This window comes from Rhea americana, unplaced genomic scaffold (genome assembly GCF_003343005.1).
Source record: "Rhea americana isolate MKP2758 unplaced genomic scaffold, rheAme1 scaffold_78, whole genome shotgun sequence".
NCBI lineage: Eukaryota > Metazoa > Chordata > Aves > Rheiformes > Rheidae > Rhea > Rhea americana.
This window is the reverse complement of record NW_028186956.1, coordinates 2,206,317-2,224,374: the sequence shown is the minus strand read 5'-3', so window position 1 is coordinate 2,224,374 and position 18,058 is coordinate 2,206,317. Positions and strand designations below refer to the sequence as shown.

The 18,058-nt window shown below is 39.0% G+C and overlaps 1 protein-coding gene across 1 annotated transcript in view; it reads left to right on the top strand.

Annotated features, from left to right (window-relative positions):
* The first annotated feature begins 50 nt into the window (after nt 1-50).
* The window catches only part of CEP192 (centrosomal protein 192), a 74,495-nt gene continuing 56,487 nt past the window's right edge, over nt 51-18,058 (top strand). Inside the window, exons 1-12 of the mRNA XM_085322472.1 lie at nt 51-184; nt 667-906; nt 1,739-1,864; nt 3,212-3,366; nt 4,848-4,894; nt 6,376-6,508; nt 10,490-10,644; nt 13,483-13,623; nt 13,891-14,236; nt 14,623-14,763; nt 17,309-17,373; nt 17,455-17,646. Of these exons, the coding sequence (XP_085178598.1) occupies nt 740-906; nt 1,739-1,864; nt 3,212-3,366; nt 4,848-4,894; nt 6,376-6,508; nt 10,490-10,644; nt 13,483-13,623; nt 13,891-14,236; nt 14,623-14,763; nt 17,309-17,373; nt 17,455-17,646 (1,668 nt within the window). The 5' untranslated portion in view covers nt 51-184; nt 667-739. The remainder of the gene's footprint in view (nt 185-666; nt 907-1,738; nt 1,865-3,211; nt 3,367-4,847; nt 4,895-6,375; nt 6,509-10,489; nt 10,645-13,482; nt 13,624-13,890; nt 14,237-14,622; nt 14,764-17,308; nt 17,374-17,454; nt 17,647-18,058) is intronic.

Here is an 18,058-nt window from a genome sequence, read left to right as displayed (position 1 = left end):
GGGGGGGTGCTGTGTGCCCGCGCGCGCGCGCGCCTTGGGGGCGGGGCCGGGCCGGGCCAGTCGGTGCGGGACGGCGCGTGCGGAAGCAGCGGCGGTTTGAAGTTTTGGCGGTTGGGCCGGCGCGGCTGCCGCTCGGTGGTGAGGGCGGTCCGCCTCGGTTCCTTTCCCCTCGCCTTCCTCCCAGGCGAGTAGCGACGGGACGTGGTTCAGCCCCGGAGGGACCGGCTCGGTCCTTCCTCCTGCCCCTCGCCGCAGCCTCGGGGCTTCGGGGGAAGGCTCAGGCCGCGCAGGCTGTAGCCAGCCCCGTAGCGGCCCCGGGTAAACCGCGTTAGGCCGTTTGTAAGCCCCCAGGTGCGTTGCTGCTGCAGAAATGGAGGAAGGCTGCCCTGGTCCAAGCAGCTTTACAGGCTAAATATAGGTTGGCACCTCTTGCAGCGTCAGTGCTGTAACTTGCAGTACTACYGCTCTTTTTAGAAAGTTCAGGGGGTTCATAAAATTCTGTGGTGCCCAAAAGGCTTGGAGGTGGAGAAGACGGGGAAGAGTTTTTAAACGCGTTTGTAGATGCAGTGGGGCAGTTGCTAAAGGATACTGCCTGCTGTGTATAGGTACTTTAATTGTGAGAATACTACTGTGACTTACGTAACTGTATAGTTTTGTTATTTTCAGATGCTTCTGGACTAGGGCTGCTGCTGTTGCCAAGCAGAGTGTTACTTTAAACAGCTTAATATTGTACAAGATAATGGAAGACTTCAGAAATATTGCGGATGAGACATTTCCAAGCTTCTTGGGCAATTCACTAAGTAGCAGTACAAATGTAACTTTTGAAAATGTCACAGTTTCCTCAAACCCTGGCTTACCTGTTGCAGCTTCAACTGTTGCCAGGAGTAAAACAGACTGTGACAACAGGTGAGACTGTTAGTTAATTTAAATTACTGTCTTATAAGACTTAATAAAATAAAAGCTTTTAAAACATGTAACCTTGGCGGGGGTGGTTGATATCTTACACGGTAGATGATAAAGCTATGCGGTAGTCAATAGCATGGAATGACTGCTAGCAGTGAAAAGTCCTCTTTAAATCATGCCTATCATAAAATACTTTAATCACTTATCCTTTAAAAGGATATTCCAATTCTTAGGTTGAAAAGATAATGATGAAAAGTTTCGTTTAACTCAGTTCTTCAGAGTTTATTTTACTCAAGATTGAGATCATTTAGGGAATAATACATTTTTTACGTGTTTTTTGTTTAGTTAACTAATTCTGACACATTTTAGAAAGCTTACTGTAAAAACTAGTACTGTATGGATACCTGTTAACAAAAATTTGACATATCTTATTATAACTTGCTTAACAGAGAGTGGAGCAAAGAGTAATAATTAGAAACCTGTGGTCACTTTTACTTCTTTCCCATATGATTTAGCAAGAAGTAAGATGAGATTCTTGTGCTATGTCTTTTGAGAGCTGTATATTCCAGGGGGAACAGAATCTTGCCAAATTAAAGCAATAACCACTAAAATGAGAATAAAGTATTTCCTTACAGAATTTCAGAGAATTGAAGAAGATCCTTTGGGTGCATATGAATACCTGTAAATACAGATGAATTCAAGGAGACTAAAAATAGCCTAATAATGGAATGTATAGGAGAGCTGCGACTATCAAGATTATTTTTGTCAAGTCTTTGAAAAACGAGAGGTGTATGTTAAAACAATTGTGTGATGTGTCTCCTCCCTGCCCTAACAGGCTTTCTGATGTCCAGGCATCTTATTTAGAAGAAGGTAAATGTTCACTTTCATCAGGATCTTCTTGCAGTACTCAATCTGATCCAGAACCAATGAGGAGATTTGCCCTCAGTTTTCAGGATGACATGTAAGTGATATCTCACCCTTCTGAAAAGAGTTAGCTAAACCTAATTCTGTCCTAAAAGGCACATAGTGGTATATAGGATGTAGACATATATGTGTTATCAGTTAATGGTGTGCTATTTCAGAATTTAGAAAATAAACTTGGCAGCCATGGGAGCCAACTTTTAGATTTTGGGTCTTATTATAATAACAATTCTAGTTTATGTAAACCTAGCTTATATTTACTTAGTTTACATTAATTTTGGAGTAAGCTGATGTTTCTGATTCATGTCATACATACAAATAATGTTTTCCATTTATTTAAACTTGTTTCAGTTAAGTATCATGCTGTTTGTGTGCAGAAAGGAACATACATTTAAGCTTCCTTGTAATCTCAGTGTTTCCTATTTCTAAAGAAATAGCTAGGGTGTATTGTTATGTAGGGACCAAATAAATGAAGTAACTTATGGCATTACTAGTGGTAGAAATGTTGGATGCTGTCATACAGGTTATTCTAAACAGGACCAACTCTGTTCTCTTGTAATAGAAGTAGCAATATGCACCTTTCTTACTGATAAAAATGCACTAAAAAATGCAAGGTGTCCTAAATAAAGAATATAAGATTTAAGGGAGTAAGTCAGCTTTTTGCTTGTACTCAAGTGTAAAAAAAAAAAAAAAAGGGCATTTTAGATTTTACCTCTATGAGGAAAACTATTTGAACATTTGAAATATTCAAGCAGAAGTATGATTCGGTTTATTTAATGTGGAAATTTTAACATTTTATGTGGTTAGTCTAGCTCTGTGGAAGTTCTACAAAACCAGAAATGAGACTTTCCTTCCTGCAGAGTTATAATAATTGATATTCAACAAAACTCTACAGAATTTTAATAAGTCATGTTCTTTATGATTTAGGCACTGATTTAATGTTACAAAAGTTATGATGGAGTTTTGGGCTTATGATAATTTTGTCTAGTGTTTGTGTGACTTATTCTCAGTTGGATCATGGAATGCATCCAGCATAAACCCCTTAGACTTATCCCCACTTTTTGCAAAAAGGTAAGGTAAAGGAGCAAATGGAGRAAAGTAGAGAGGTGATGAGGTTAACAAAGTTATCTTGGGCCAGTGTTTCTGTGGAACACTTCAGGTTGTGAAACTGCAGCCAATCTTGATAATTATCTTGTCTGCCACTTTACAATAAAGGAATAATTATCAAGATTGACAACAGGTCTGCAGAGTCTATGTATAGCAGAACTTCTAGAGACAAAGGCATTAAAATTGGAGAACGTATCAGATTTTTCTATTGAGAGAAGCTAATGTTGATTACATATTTTACTGAGAAAAGTTTTCATTGAAATAATAATTCTTTTCCTAGGGAAGTTGTTACACAAATTAAAGAACCTCAGTCTACTTCTGTTAGTCTGAAAGAGTCCCACTCGGTATCTGGAGAGGAAGACCAGAATGTCATGGAACATTCAAATCACAGTCAAGATACCTTGCTTGAGGTATTACCACTTGAACGATTGGAAGGTATTAAATTTTGAAAAAAATATGCTTATTCTCAGTGTAATTAGTTTCTTATCCTTTAGATGTCCTCTCTTGACCTTTTCAGTGTTTTGTGGCATAGTATAAATGAATTTTGAAAAAGAGTATTAATTTGTGGGAACTGAAAACTGAAATAGCTTGTAGTTGATATGTTCTTAGATTTGTCCCCAAAGCACAAAGCCAGACAAGAAGCTGGTGAGAATCATATTTGCTATAAGGTATCATAAACAGAATGCTAGTAGGTATCTGAATTAATTTCAGGAACTTTGTTTGTGAAATGGTGTATGTAAGTATGTGAAATAGTATATGTAAGTTATTTTCAAGCACTTCTCTTTCAGTAGGTGCGAGTCTACAAGATTGTATTTTAACTAATGTCTCTTCCTGTCCTGTTCTGATGGATGATATGTGGTCTTTATTTGCAGCTGTAGAAGCTAGAAGTTCATGCTTTTCTAGTGTGATGATGCATAAAAAAGTAGTTTGGAATGCTTTAAGTTAAAACTAAGTTTTCTTGAAACATGCATTGAGTGATGAAAGCAAAACAGTATGCTGTAACTTGTTTTAAAAGCATAGCTATTGATATCAAACTTGTTTGTTACTTACTTTTGCCAATCCTGCAATTAGATTCCCCACTTCCTTAAAATTCAGTAAGTGCATTTAGTAAATACAGTTTTGAGCAGGGTAGTGACTAGAAGTATGTACTGAATATTTGCATAAGTTTTCATGAGGTAACTATTAATAATAATTTAATAAAGAACACATTACATTAGAAAGGAGTTTGTTTTGTAACATAAATGGGCCCTCACAAAGCATGTTTCTTCTATAAGTAAACAATTGACCACTACTTTTTTTTTTAGTAGTTTTGAGAAAGTGGCAGTGACCGTGGCAATAAAAATCTTGACATTTTTGAAAACAGGCCCCCTCTGGTATTTGTATTTGCATGTCCAATGATATTAGTTACTTAGTTTTAACTTGTAGTTTAGGCAAGGTTTAAGGTAGTAATCTGGAGTCTGCTTTTTATTCTTATCTATGACTTCAGAATTAGGAGTCTTTTTTTGCTAAAATTGGTATGTGCGTGTCTAAAACATTCTCATCTAATGGGACTTGCGGTTTGATTATGGATGGATATAATAAAAAGAAAATTAGAAGCTACTTGGAATTGTCCCAGTAGATGAAATGCAACAGTGGGGCACAGTGTTTGTTCCTGTTCCTATTTCTGCTGCAGCAGCAACCTGGGATTTTTTGCATTTTTTTCACTGCCTTGTGGAAATCAAGGCAGTGATTGTCAAATGTGCGGGGTTTTTTGCTTTTTGTGTGTGGGTTTCCTTTTTTTAATAGAGCTTATCCTGAGGAAGCCCTGCCTTTTTAATAACTTTTAAATACCTTTGAAGCCCCAGTCTGCTCTTCTTTTACAGAATTAATAGTATAACATAATAAAATACTGATTATACTACGTTGTTTTGTTCCAGATTTGTCAACTGGAATGTGTTTGCTTCCAAGCAGTACGAATAATGAGGTAAAAACTCTTCTAAATACAGGAAATGTTTTCCTAATAATAGTCTTATACTAGAATTAACTCTGAGAGGAGGAGGAGGAGGAGGGAAATTGAACTCTTCATTATTTTATGTCATGTATTCACTAAGTTTGTAACAGTGCTAGCATACTGAGTATGTCATGCCTTACTCTCTGCCTCCTTTTCTGAGATCACTTAATATAGTTATTGCTATGGGAGCATGACTCCACCTAACCTTTTTCTGTTGTGAAAACTGTTGTTTACTCCTACCTTCTGTTTGCTGTCTTCTCGCTCTTTATCTATGCAAGGACCTTTTCTTTTTTCCCCCATTTCAATAGTAGGTAGCTTGATGAGGAACCTTACTGACTGTTTTTGGAAACTAAAGTAGACGATATCAACCTGATTTGACTTGCCCCTGTACTTGTTAATTGCTTTAAGGAATAGTAAGTCAGGGAGGGAGGGCTTCAGTGCCCTCAGCGTAGAAACTGCACTGTATCTAGGAATCCAGTCTTCCAACTGCTGCAACTCCATCACCTATTGACAGGTAGGGCTATGCTTCAGCTACTTGCAACCACCATGTTAGAGAAGGTGGCAATGGTTAGCATGGAAACAAAAGGCGTACAGGCATCAGAGATTATGTGCCCATTATAGAATGTAGCCCGATGCTTTTCAGGTGTGTGGTCCTTGATGTGTCAGTTGATACTTGCTAAATATACTTGGCTTTCTTTCATTTTTCTTTTTAAGGAATGTAGAGGAAAGTAAGTAGCAGTTGAATGCTTACAGGCTACCATCTGAACAACCTAATTTAAGTTCATAGAAGAATATTTACTACCTACTCCTTTCTGAAATTTTGCTTTTGATAGCAGTTGAATATGATGTGTTTATTACAAAAGAATATGAGACTAGAACCAAAACAGATACTACATCATGCTGTTTAATGCTGTAACATGCTGTTACACTTAATTGTAATTATTATACAATAATAATTGTATAATAATCTTCTTTATATATAAAAACATTTTTAAAGTTGAAATGCTACTTCAGAACCAGTTTAATATGTTATATGAAGAAATTAGAGCAAAAGATTAATTTGAGTGTACAGTTTCTGTGAAAGTATAGAAATGTATTGAGAGTTGTCCCAGCTTGTACCTTAAGGTGGGATTACAGCTTAGTAAATGGAGAGATTGATTTATTCAAATGTAAATTCTTAATGTGATGGTTCAGTACTTTCATTCTGAAATCTTTACAAGTTTCATGTCGTTCAGTTGCTTTTCTTCTAGCTCTTTTATAATCCCTATGTTTCTTGCATATATCCAATTTGAAAGCTAAATTGAGAAAAGTCCAGTGGAATTAGAATGTTGCTGGAATAAGAGAAAAAAGGGGGTTTCAGAATGTTATCAACCTCATTAATTGTTTATAAATAAGTGGACTTATGCAATAACTAGTAACTCCTAGAAGCATTTATATATGAATGTTTTCCACAGGTTGGTGCACTTGAACCTTCTGAAAAGCTGATAGAAGGTGAAATCTTAAGTGAGCATCTCAGCACTAGCCTTTCAAGTTTTTTAGAGAATGAGAAACTCTCATCTCTTGGAAGCTTAGAAGGAGACTCCACTGGTAAGTATATTATTAAGTTCATAGCTGTCTGTGGGGTTCTAGAATTCTGACAGAGTGTTACAGCCTACTTGAGAAGAAGCATAATATTTTAATGAAGTTTTTTTTTCTTTTTTAAACGGGATTACGCATAATCAAAAACCTATGTTAGAGGAGCGAACTTTGGCCTGTTCAGGGACCTGCTTGGAAGAGTCCCATGGGATCCTAGATAGGGTCCTAGAAAGAAGAGAGTCCAAGAAAGCTGGTTAATATTCAAGGACCACCTCTTCCAAGCTCAAGAGCAGTGCAYGCCTATGAGAAAGGAGTGCACCAAAGGCAGCAGGAGACCTCCATGGATGACTAAGTTGTTCCTGGCAAAACTCAACCCTTGGAAGGAGGTATAGAGAAGGCAGAAACGGGAACAGGTAATCTGGGAGGAATATAGGGATGTTCTCTGAGTATGCAGAAACAGGGCTAGGAAGGCCAAGGCCGATCTGGAGTTTAATCTGGCAAGGGATGTTTTGTCAAGGATGACAAGAAGGGCTGCTTCAAGTACGTCAGTAGCAAAAGACCACTAGGGAAAACGTGGGCCTGACGCTGAACGGGGCAGGAGCCCTGGTGACGAAGGATACGGAGAAGGCAGAGTTACTGAATGCCTTTGCTGCCACAGTCATTCTTGGTAAGACCAACCGTCAGGCATCCCTGGCCCCGGAGAGCAGAGAGAAGGTCTGGAGAAAGGAAGGCTCCCCCTTGGTCAAGGGGGATTGGGTTAATGATCACCTAAGCAAACTTGACACACACAAGTCCATGGGCCCCGACGGGCCCGTGACCCGCAGTTCCCAGCGCTCAGGGAACTGGCTGGTGTCGTTGCCTGCTCACTCTCCATCGCCTTTGAGAGGTCACGGAGAACTGGAGAGGGGCCTGAGGACTGGAAGGAAGCCAATGTTGCTCCGGCCTTCAAACAGYGGGCAAGCAGGAGGACCCAGGAAACTACAGGCCAGTCAGCCAGAAAAGGAGGCGATCGGGAGTAGTCAGCACGGATTCACCAAGGGGAAAAATCACGCTTAACCCACCTGAGAGCCTTCTATGAGGGGCGAGCAGTGGATGTTGTCTGCCTTGCCTTCAGCAAGGCTTCCCACCCTGTCTCCCGTAGCAGCCTCGCAGGCAGGCCGATGAAGTACAGGCTAGATGGACAGACAGGGAGGCGGATTAAGAACCGGCTGAAAGGCAGAGYTCACGGGGTTGTGCTCAGTGACGCAGAGTCTAGTTGGAGGCCTGTGGCTAGTGGTGTCCCCGTGGGGGTCAGTACTGGGTCCAGTCGTGTTCAATGCATTCATCAGTGCCCTGGATGGAGGGGCAGAGGGCCTCCTCAGCTAGTTTGCTGATGATGCCAAGCTGGGAGGAGTGGCTGACACACCTAAGGGCTGTGCTGCCATTCAGAGGGCCCTCGACAGTCTGGAGAGATGGACAGAGGGGAACCTTGTGAACTGCAACAAAGAGAAGAGGGAGRAATAACCGCGTGCAGCAGTACCGGCTGGGGGCTGACCCGCTGCAAAGGCAGGGAGCACCTGGGAGTGCTGGTGGACGATTCGACCGTGAGCCAGCAACGTGCCCTTGTGGCCAGGAAAGCCAATGGTCTCCTGGGGTGCATTAAARAGAGTGTTGCCAGCAGGTCAAGAGAGGTGGTCCTGCCCCTCTCCTCAGCCCTGGGGAGGCCTCATCTCGAGTACTGCATCCTGTTCTGAGCTCCCCAGTACAAGAGAGACATGGAGCTGCTGGAGAGAGTCCAGCGTAGGGCTACAAAGATGATGAAGGTACTACAGCATCTCTTCTATAAGGAAAGGCTGAGAGGTAGGCCTGTTCAGCCTGGAGAAGAGAAGATTGAGGGGTATCTTATCAGTATGTACAAGTACCTGAAGGGAGGGTAGAAAAGAGATGAGACCAGACTCTTCTCAGTTGTGCTTGGTGGTAGCATGAGAGGCAACGAGCACAAACAAATACGGAAGTTCCATCTGACCATACCATCTGGGTTGTGTTTTTTTTTTTGTTGTTTGTGTATTTTTTTTGTGTGTGTGCTGTGAGGTTAGCAGAGCATTGGAACAGGTTGTGCAGAGATGTTGTGGAGTCTACTTACTTGGAGATATTCAAAAGCGTACTGGACAGAGTCCTGTGCAACATGCTTTAGGTGATCCTGTTTGAGCAGAGGTGTTGGACTAGATGATCTCCAGAGGTCACTTCCAATCTCAACCATTCCACAGTTCTGTGAATAGGAATATTAAAAAAAATTAGTACGGTTCATGAGTGAAACTGTTTTGAAATAGTAATAGGAGTAASGGGTTATAGAATTTGTTAGAAGTGATCCCTCTGAAGATGGGATTACCTTAACCCCTCCACTTGGTAGTTAGTAGTCTTTACTTGGAAATACTTTCCTATTCAGGGTTCCAGTAATGATGGAGCAGATATTTTTATTTTTCCTGGCCAGTGAGCAACTTGCATTTTATTTTGTAATTCAGCATTCAGTGTTAATTTGGTAGCCAGACAGTAGTGAATATTTTAAAATTTAGGCAGGAAGTTTCTGGTATCTGAAGGGAAGGGCATTAACCTACTTTACAGTTATTTGGGAAATAGCAGATTGTTACTTCAGTTTTGTCAAGAAGTCGTCAAGGCAGAGCTAAATGAAATTATGCCACTCAAAATCTTGTTGCTGCTAATTTGAGTTCAAACTGTGGGTTTTAGTTACTGAAATGGTAGACCAACTAATCCTTCTATTTTAAGGATAGGTATTAATTCTCTCTTACAGACTGCAGAGATTTAGGCTGCTGCCATCCCTCTACCTCCTTCTGTATCATACATGGAAACAGAGCTATGATTTGTATTTTTCAGCTACTGACTGTCAGATATAACAGGTCTAGATCACCTTACTATAATATCAAAATTGCTGGGGTGCTGTTCCATTTGGCTTAAATCTCATTCCACTGAAAGACTGGACCTTGATGTTTCTGTAAATCAGGCTCTGATCTTACAGGGCACCAAAAAAAAGTAAAAGGCAGAAATAATGGTTACTTATGTATGTTTTTTGTGTATTCTTGACAATGTGTAAACTTCCTTGGCAGAAGGAAATACTGAGCAAATTCCTGAGAATATTTTATTAGTGAAAGAATTGACATGCACAGTTCAAAGTCAGAATCATTGGTGAACTCTGTCACCAGCAACCTGAAAATGAATGTTTCTCAAATTACTTGGAAAACAAAATCTGATTGTAAATTATTTATAAATACAGGGCCTGTTTGAGTATACTGGTTTTTGTAAAGGAAAACACAAGCAATCCTGTTTTTAGAATTGAAAGAGCAAAAGATAAAGATGTTAGATTTCCTCTTGAAATGTATTTTACAATGGTTTTAAGAGTGCTTTTAAACATGTCCTAGAAACCTGGCCGTTTAGTAATAAAACAACCCAAAACCTGAACTCTCTTCTCCTAATCTCTCTCTCTCTCTCTCTCTCTCTCTCTCTCTCTCTCTCTCTCTCTCTCTCTCTCTCTCTCTCTCTCTCTCACACACACACACCACAAAAAAAGTATTGGTAAGCTTTTCACTTATTTATTAACAATAGTGTTGGTCTTAATAATAGCATGTAACGTTTTTTGGCATTGAAACAAAACTATGCTATATTACTATATTTTATTCTGTTGATGACTATGTATATGATTTGTTGGCTGGAATGTGGTGGAACATGGATTATGAGAAAAAGAAGAGTCACTAGATGACCCGGGAGTTAAGATGCTGGCATCTTATTATTTTGATGCATACTGCTAGTCACAGAGTAAAAGCCAGTAACATGTTTCTGTGCCTAGTTATTTTTGAGGGAAAATAAGATAATGCTGCTCTGACTATGTGTGTGTGTTGTGAGGATCAGTACACTAAAGATTGCAGAATTGCTGTGACGGAGGCATTTAAAAATATCTGTGGAAGGTGAATGGATTATTTTTTTTTCCTTCTGTTTCAATAGATGATGATATTGATGATGAAGAGTTCTTTGATAACCAGCTAGAAGCCTATTTTGAGCAGCTGCTACCACCGGAAGTGACAAGAGGAGACACCAATGTGCAGGAACTCTCGGAACGCTGTACGGCACTGAAGCTTTCTGAAAATGGCTTCCTTCAAGTAAGTTTGAAGTGAAGTTCAAAGCTCAGCATGCCTAATGGCTCTTCAGTATGGTGGTATATTGAGTGTTCTCTGCCAGAGTGAACACTTCCTTTTCTGACAAACCCTGACAACTCTGTTGGCAAATAGCCTCTACAACAAAGAATTTTTTATTTAGTAGCAAAAAAAAGCTTGAAAATATAATCAAAACAGTTTAATTAGAATTTTGTCTTCTTTTTCCCTCTCTCAGGTTTTCCATAGAGGAAAAAAAAGGGAGCAAATGAACCATTTTTTCCCCTTGTTCTTATAGTGCAGGTCTAGCAGCTGATGTATCTGTTTGTCACACAAGTTCCTGCTGTTTATGGAACAAGGAATGGGGGAGTTGATTAAGTAGCTGCCTATCCCAAGAGACATTAGTCTGGGAGGTTTCTGGCAAAGCTGAGGAGTGTTGTGTTACGGTGCCAGCTTTATTCAAGTCTGTGTTTGAGTTTGCCATCCCTCTCTACCCTCACTACCCACACTCCCCTTTCTCCTGTTCTCCTTTCTACTAGTAAGCAGTTCTGGAGGGGGATTTTGTGCGGATCAGTTCTATTACTTTATCCTGCAATGGAAAAACGTCCCAAACTGTTAAGACTTGTCTTATCTTTGGGATGGAGGAGGCTTGTGCTTAGAGGAAGACCTGTAATAATTGGAGTAGCATTAGTAGTAATTCCTGAAGAGGGACTTTGTACTGGATTACTTAAGACTGCATTTCCTAATCTGTCTATAAAAAGCATGTTTTTAGATTAAAAAAAAAATCCATCTCTAAGCTGTGGGATAGTTTGCTGTAAAGAAAAGGAATAATGTCCTGAGCAGCACATTAGTTGAGTATGCATTAGAATATTAATATGTGGTACTGAATTGTGTTATCTTGACCTTTCAGAGTAACACTGAAGGAGGGTATACGTCTGCACTTGCTGTAGTTAGGGCTAGACTCTCCAGTTGATGAGTTTAATGTACACTGAAGTTCACCACACCCTTTCTGGATTGCTTTTTAGGGTTTTGGACCATGTATACTAGTCTGATCTTATTGCACCTTTGAGGCATTCTCTGGAGCATTTTAAGTACGGTCTTTCTTCTAACATTTCTTTCTCTCTCAGCTTTCCAGTGCTTATTTTTAGTACTAAAGATGATGAGATAGTTGGAATCCTCTCAAGTCCCCTAAAGAAGAAAGGTCTGTTGCTAAGCAGAAGCCTGTACTGAAACCATGGTGTTGTGAAGACAGGATTTAATTTTGATCAGCAGCCTCTGAATGCAGAGAATTCTGAATGAGGCATAAGGATGTGTCTAATATCTGTGAAGTGCTTGATTTGGCTCCTTTCCCCCCTCCCCCCCTGCTAAACAAGCTGGTCAGCTGAAGGGAAACTAATGCCAGCCATCTTTTGATCTTGCTTGTAACTTGCTCATAATTTCCAGGAATTGGGCATGTAGTTTCTGTAGTAACTGACAATTTGAATCATACATTCTGTGAAAAAATTACTCTCAGTAGTTTTGACTTGTTGCTAGTCTTATTTAGAATTGCAGTTTGAAGTACAACAATGTTCAAAGGAAAGAGTGGAGCTGTCTTTCAAGGCAGCAATTAAACTTGTTGGAAACAATCTGTGCTTGCTTCTGACAAAGGGTTCTGTGTTATAATTAAATTCTTAAAATAATAAGAGAACACTAGCACTAATGGTTGGTTGGTTGTTTCTTTCTTTTACCATACAACTAGTTTCATAAAAGGTTTTTGGATCACTGTTTCATTATCTTGAGTAGCAGTCTCCAAGGTTTTGTTAAGTGTATAGCATCGTGGAAGCTTGTTTTCACAGGGGAATAAATGAGTCTCTTTAGCAGGTCTGCATGTGAAAGGTAAACTTAGAGCAGCATTTGTCTGCCTTTTAGTCAGTCATTGAGCAGCAGTTTGTTCTGTCGGGTACAGATTGCCTGGGATTAAAAGTCTTTCCATTTTCTTGGCTTCTGCATTCTTAGATGAGATCTTGGCAGTTACATGCTCCACCAAAGTGAGAGAATGTGATGGATTTAAACTTTAGAGCAACTATAGCTTCTGAAAATAGTATCGTAAAATTGATTATTGCTTAAAAATAACTGTAGCAAGTAGTAAAGATTAGAATTTTATTAAGCTTGACAAATGCTTGACAAATTCTGAGATCTCCAACTGACACTGGAGTTTCCAGACTCTGGGAGTGGTATGTTAATGTAGTCTGCACAGGCTGCCAGTTATTGGATGAGTCTTCTATGCATTAGCCACTTGTATTGGAGCAGTAGTTGGGTCTGTAGGCCTGTATGTGAAGAAAGTGATAGGTGACTGTTGGAGACCATGTTGCTATCGAAGTGTGAGAGTGGCGGGGAGCGTGGTAAAGGATTGCTCAGGTCTTTTCTACTTGTGGCAAGATGTTCTTTTTTCAGTGTTGTACATAGGCAGTGGGATCAGTACAACAGATTCCAAACTGGAGTTGGAGTCCTTGTCCGGCTGTGTGTTCCAGGAGGTTGAAGGGGAACAGGAATAGTGTGGAGTGGGAATTAATGCCCTTGTTAAAGGTAGTGAAAGGATGTAATAGGAGGGAAGACAAGAGATCATTCATCTTCTTGTTGCATATGCCCTTAGTGGGGGCAAATGCACAGATTGGCATAGCCAGAAATTATTGCCCTCATCGATGGTGCTGGCAGCCATAGTTGCCAATGGCAGTGGAAAATGAGCAAACTAAGTTTGATAAAACTCTTTACTGGAGAATGTTTTAACATTGTAAAAGCAATGGCAGCTGAAGAATTTCTTTATTAAACGTGTCTGTTGTAGTGGAATTTAAATCTTAATTTTTTTAGGAGGACTCTTGGGTTCCTGGTGCTTATCAGGCTGTTACAGGAGGAGACTCTGGGAATGCTAGTGATGAAGATTCACAAAAACAAGAGATAACTGGATGTCCTGTACAGAGAGAAACACTGCCAAGAACAGTACGGCAACTGGTATGGAATTGTCATTTAAGTTTTTCTATTTATCACATCCAGAGTAAGACTATATTAAAAGATGGATGCTTATTTGAAAACTTGTTACTGCTTGAACTAACAGCCTAAACTTCTGTTACAAAAAGCCTAATAATGCCACTATGTTTTTAGATAAAGTTCAAACATAGTTAACTTAGACTATTTTGTACCTGTAATTATTAACATAAACAGTTAACAAATGCAAAACTTCTGACACTTTTCTGGTCATTATTATTATTGTTTTCTAAGAGTTCCGTGACTGGTGGTGATGTGCTAGATTCCTGCAGTGCTGCTGAGTTGAAATTAGATTCACTATATCTTCAGTGCATGGACAGCCATAAAGCTGATGTTCTGGGTGCTCTCCCAAAGCAAGAAATAAAATCATCTGAGTGTCAAGTTTCTGCTTCTGATGCAGAAATACTACACCCAGCAGAAGGATTTATGGGGTATTACACCACTCCTAAGATTCCCTTTAGTGCACGTGCAGCTGCAACAGATGCAGATTCAAATGAGCGTGAAGTTGGTCTGGCTGATACTTACCTGTCTCCAACTGCAGACAGCTGTGAGGATACATGCTTATCTACAAAAGACAAAGGTAGGTTGCTTTAGAAATAGCCCATCTGTACGATTGAGACCAGACTCCATTGCACGAGAAAAGAAATAAAAAGGTAAGCCATGCCTTTTTTCTCCTAATTGTGCAAGCTAGCAAAAAAAAAAAAAAAAAAAAAATCCTACATTTCTTTGTAAATAAGAAAAAAGTTTGAATAAATTTTGACTTGTCCCTTTTTTTTAAACAGTTTAATGTATTGCACTAAACTGTTGCTGTTTCAGAATTAGTTTTAGCTTGCAGCTGCAGCAGCTTGAGCTACTTTTTAAACTTGCGGATTTGTGAGCGAGTGAATTCCTTCATACCCAAATTAAAGAGATTTTGCTATATCCTTTTATCTTAATCAACAGTGCAACATTTGACATGTCTTTCAGGTGATACAGCTCACAGCATTGTTTATCAAAATGAAGAAGGCAAGTGGGTGACTGACCTTGCATATTATACCTCATTTAATGAAGAGCAAGATTTAAATCTATCTGAAGATAATAAAATAAATGAGGAGTTCATAACTGGATGTATGTAACCCTTTTCTTAGCTAGCTGTTATCTGTAGTACGGTGTTAGGTAAACTTTCTTCCTTTTTGTTAATTTTTCACAAATCAGTGTTTGATTCTAGTCTTTAGAGACTGCAGATTATTTGAAAGCTGGTATTGATAGTAGCTTATAATATTATTATTACCAGAATTGATTGTAATAGTTTCTTTCCATGTTTCCCACTCTTCCAGTAAAGAGTTCTTATTGGAAGACGTACTAATGCGTCGCCAGTACCTATTGTATATATTCTTTATTTGGATTTTAATTATTGTTATCCTTTGATTCAAGAAGAGTAAACGATAGTTGTTCTGAATTACAAATGCTTATAGTACAAGAAACGATCGTAAACAACAAATTACTGTGGCACTGAGTAGAATGTGAAAGTGGCTCCTGAATTAATTAGCTGGTGATTATGCAGATCTCAAATGTCCTCCTGTTTAATCAACTTAGCCTAATGGTACTACAGTATGTTGAAATTTATTGGGGCTTTACTGAACTCCATCATCTATCAAATTCTAGGCTCTTTGAGCATCTGTCTACTTACAAATGTCTTCATTTTCCTTGTGCTATCTCAGACTGGTCTTCATGATAGCCTGTATGTTTGTCATCTGTTGTACAGACTTGGATAGTATGCCTGTAGTATTGTAGACAAATCAGTTTGATCATCTGTTTTAATGGATGGATTCAAACAATGTATGCAACAGTATTTCTCCTGTTCTCTTCCAATGTCCAAAGTTGGCATATGGATGAGCTAATGTATTCTGAAATTGTCCATTGTTGGATATAACCACTCAAGGTTATTGTTTCTTTCAGAGAGGATGCTGTGTATGTTGGTGTCTAGAGTTATTTTGAATGTGAGTTCAGACAGGGCTGAGCTGTTGAAATGCTCTTGGTCAATGCTGTGATGCTTTCTGCCAGAACAAACAAATGAGATCCTGTATGCTAGAAACTCCTGTCTGTTATGCCAGAAAGGCAGTAGTCCTCCATTATTTTCCAAATCCTAGCGTATTTTAGACTCTTTTCTGCATCTCAAACAGTTTGTGAAATGATTTGAGTACTTGATTGCTGTAACTCTTTATGAAGGCTGCTTTAACTTTTCCTTATCTGATGTTTTCAAATGAATTCTGCTTTTCAGTTGGTTTACCTCTTCACATGGTAGAAGACCTGTGCTCACAAATTCAGTGTGGATAGCATTTTTCTGGCTACTAGTTTGCCTGTCTGCAATTCTCAAGTATGATACTTGATTTATAGGGACAGAAAAGAGCTGTTGCATCTGATGTTTTTCTGCGTCTTATTAATGAACGTCTGTCTGTGAGCAAACTATGCATACTGTATATCCTTGTATAGAATAGAACAGTGCAGGATTGCTCACTGGACAGAGTTTGGGGCTTTAGAAAGTCCCCAGAATGCCGTATAGCTAATACAGAGAACTAAGACTGGACCAATACTGATTTGGGACTCAACTGGATATACTGCTGTGTCACTGATAGTGCTAAGTTACCTCTAGGAAAGATAATTGAATCTCTCAACAAAAAAGATATTCCAATTTATTTTCCTAAAGAAGTACATATTACAACTTTCTGTAGATAATTTTATGGACAATAAGTGTATTCACTTCACAACTTTGCATCTGTTCTGAATGTATTCCTCCATTTTGAATGTATTCCTCCATTTATCTTGTGTGCTCTGTGAGCAGGGATGCTGGGAGCACAAGGTGATGTACTTTAAAGGTTGTAACATGCCTAATGATATATTAAGATGGAAATAAGGTGGTACAGCAATACCTTTTGGTGAGCAGTTTTTCAAATTATTTCACAGAAGAGACTTTAGGTATTCATTGTTCTATAAATACTAACTGCAAAAAATAATTTAAGCATTTGAATTTAAAAGAAGCATTACCTTACTGGGCCTATGAATTTGCACAGGTATTTCATGAACTCGTATAAGCCAGTCTTTTATTTGCTTCCATTTACAGGTATCACAAGGGCAGGTTTAGCTCAGTTGGTTAGAGTATGGTGCTGCTAATGCCACGGTCGTGGGTTCGATCCCTGTACAGGCTGTGCTGAGGGTTGGACTAGATGACCTCCAGAGGTCCCTTCCAATCTTACCATTCTATGATTCTATGATCACCCTGACTAAACTTTCAAAACCTAGCGTAGTCAAAAGTTTGAAGGTGGCCATATGATACAAAAGTCTAGCTAGTATGGAAAGCAAAACCAGTAAGCAGTTTTGTTTGGGGTTAATGCCGAGAAAGAGAAGTTTCCTTATTCATCTCCAGGTTGTCCATCTAGATATTTTTTATTTTGATTCTTGAAGTTGCAGGGTGTTCCCTTTATTTTTAAAAAATCTCCTATAAACTACTTGTACTGTAATTTGGTGGAATAACTCATGTTGTGTCCCAAACAGTCTTGAATATAGAATTAAGTATCATGTTATTTTTACCTTCAGAGCTTAACTTAATATGCAAAATAATAAAAAAATGGCTTATGCATGCTTTATTTTAATAAATATTCTCTGTGATTTTAAGCTGAAGCAGCAGCTATGATTGCACAAGACCAGGAAGAATTTGAGAAAGCTCACAGGCTTGTACAGGTAAGTAATTATTTCAGTGTAAACAGAGTAATTTTCCAATTTATTTGCAAGTAACAACTTCTGAAATCTCTTTATCTGCAGACGGAAAAAGCAGACTTTCTAAATGCATCTGAATTAGCAGATTCTTCATGGAAATCTGCCAATAACTGCATTCTGCTGAGAACATCTGATCTTAATAAAGATGCCAGTTATTTACGCTTGTCTTTGGGAGAGTTCTTTGGTCAGAGATCTGAAGCTCTTGGTTGTCTTGGTGGAGGCAGTGATGTGAAACGGGTATGTATCTTAGTATAAAAACAGAAGTAGCACTAGTATTTTTCATCTTGTAAGTTCCTTGCTTCTTAATATTAACTATTTCTTCTGAGATCTGTTTTCCTAAGTTAACTACTAGGAAAATCCTGTATGTAAATGAAAAATCTGGATTGTTTTTTGTTTCCAAATTGGAATTTTTGACGTAAAGTGACTAGCATGCATTATCAGTGAATGCTGATCTTCATGTTTTGGGAATGTATGAGAAAGGAGAGGAAGAAGGGAAGAAGTCAAATATGCGTGGGTAATTTAGTTGTGTCCTGGAGAATGGATTGAGTCAGTATGTTCTATCCTGGTGCATTCAAAGGCTGAGTGGCAGAGTATATGTCCAGATAGAGTTAATTAGAGTATGTGTACTTTCTTCTGTCTGACTAACTGG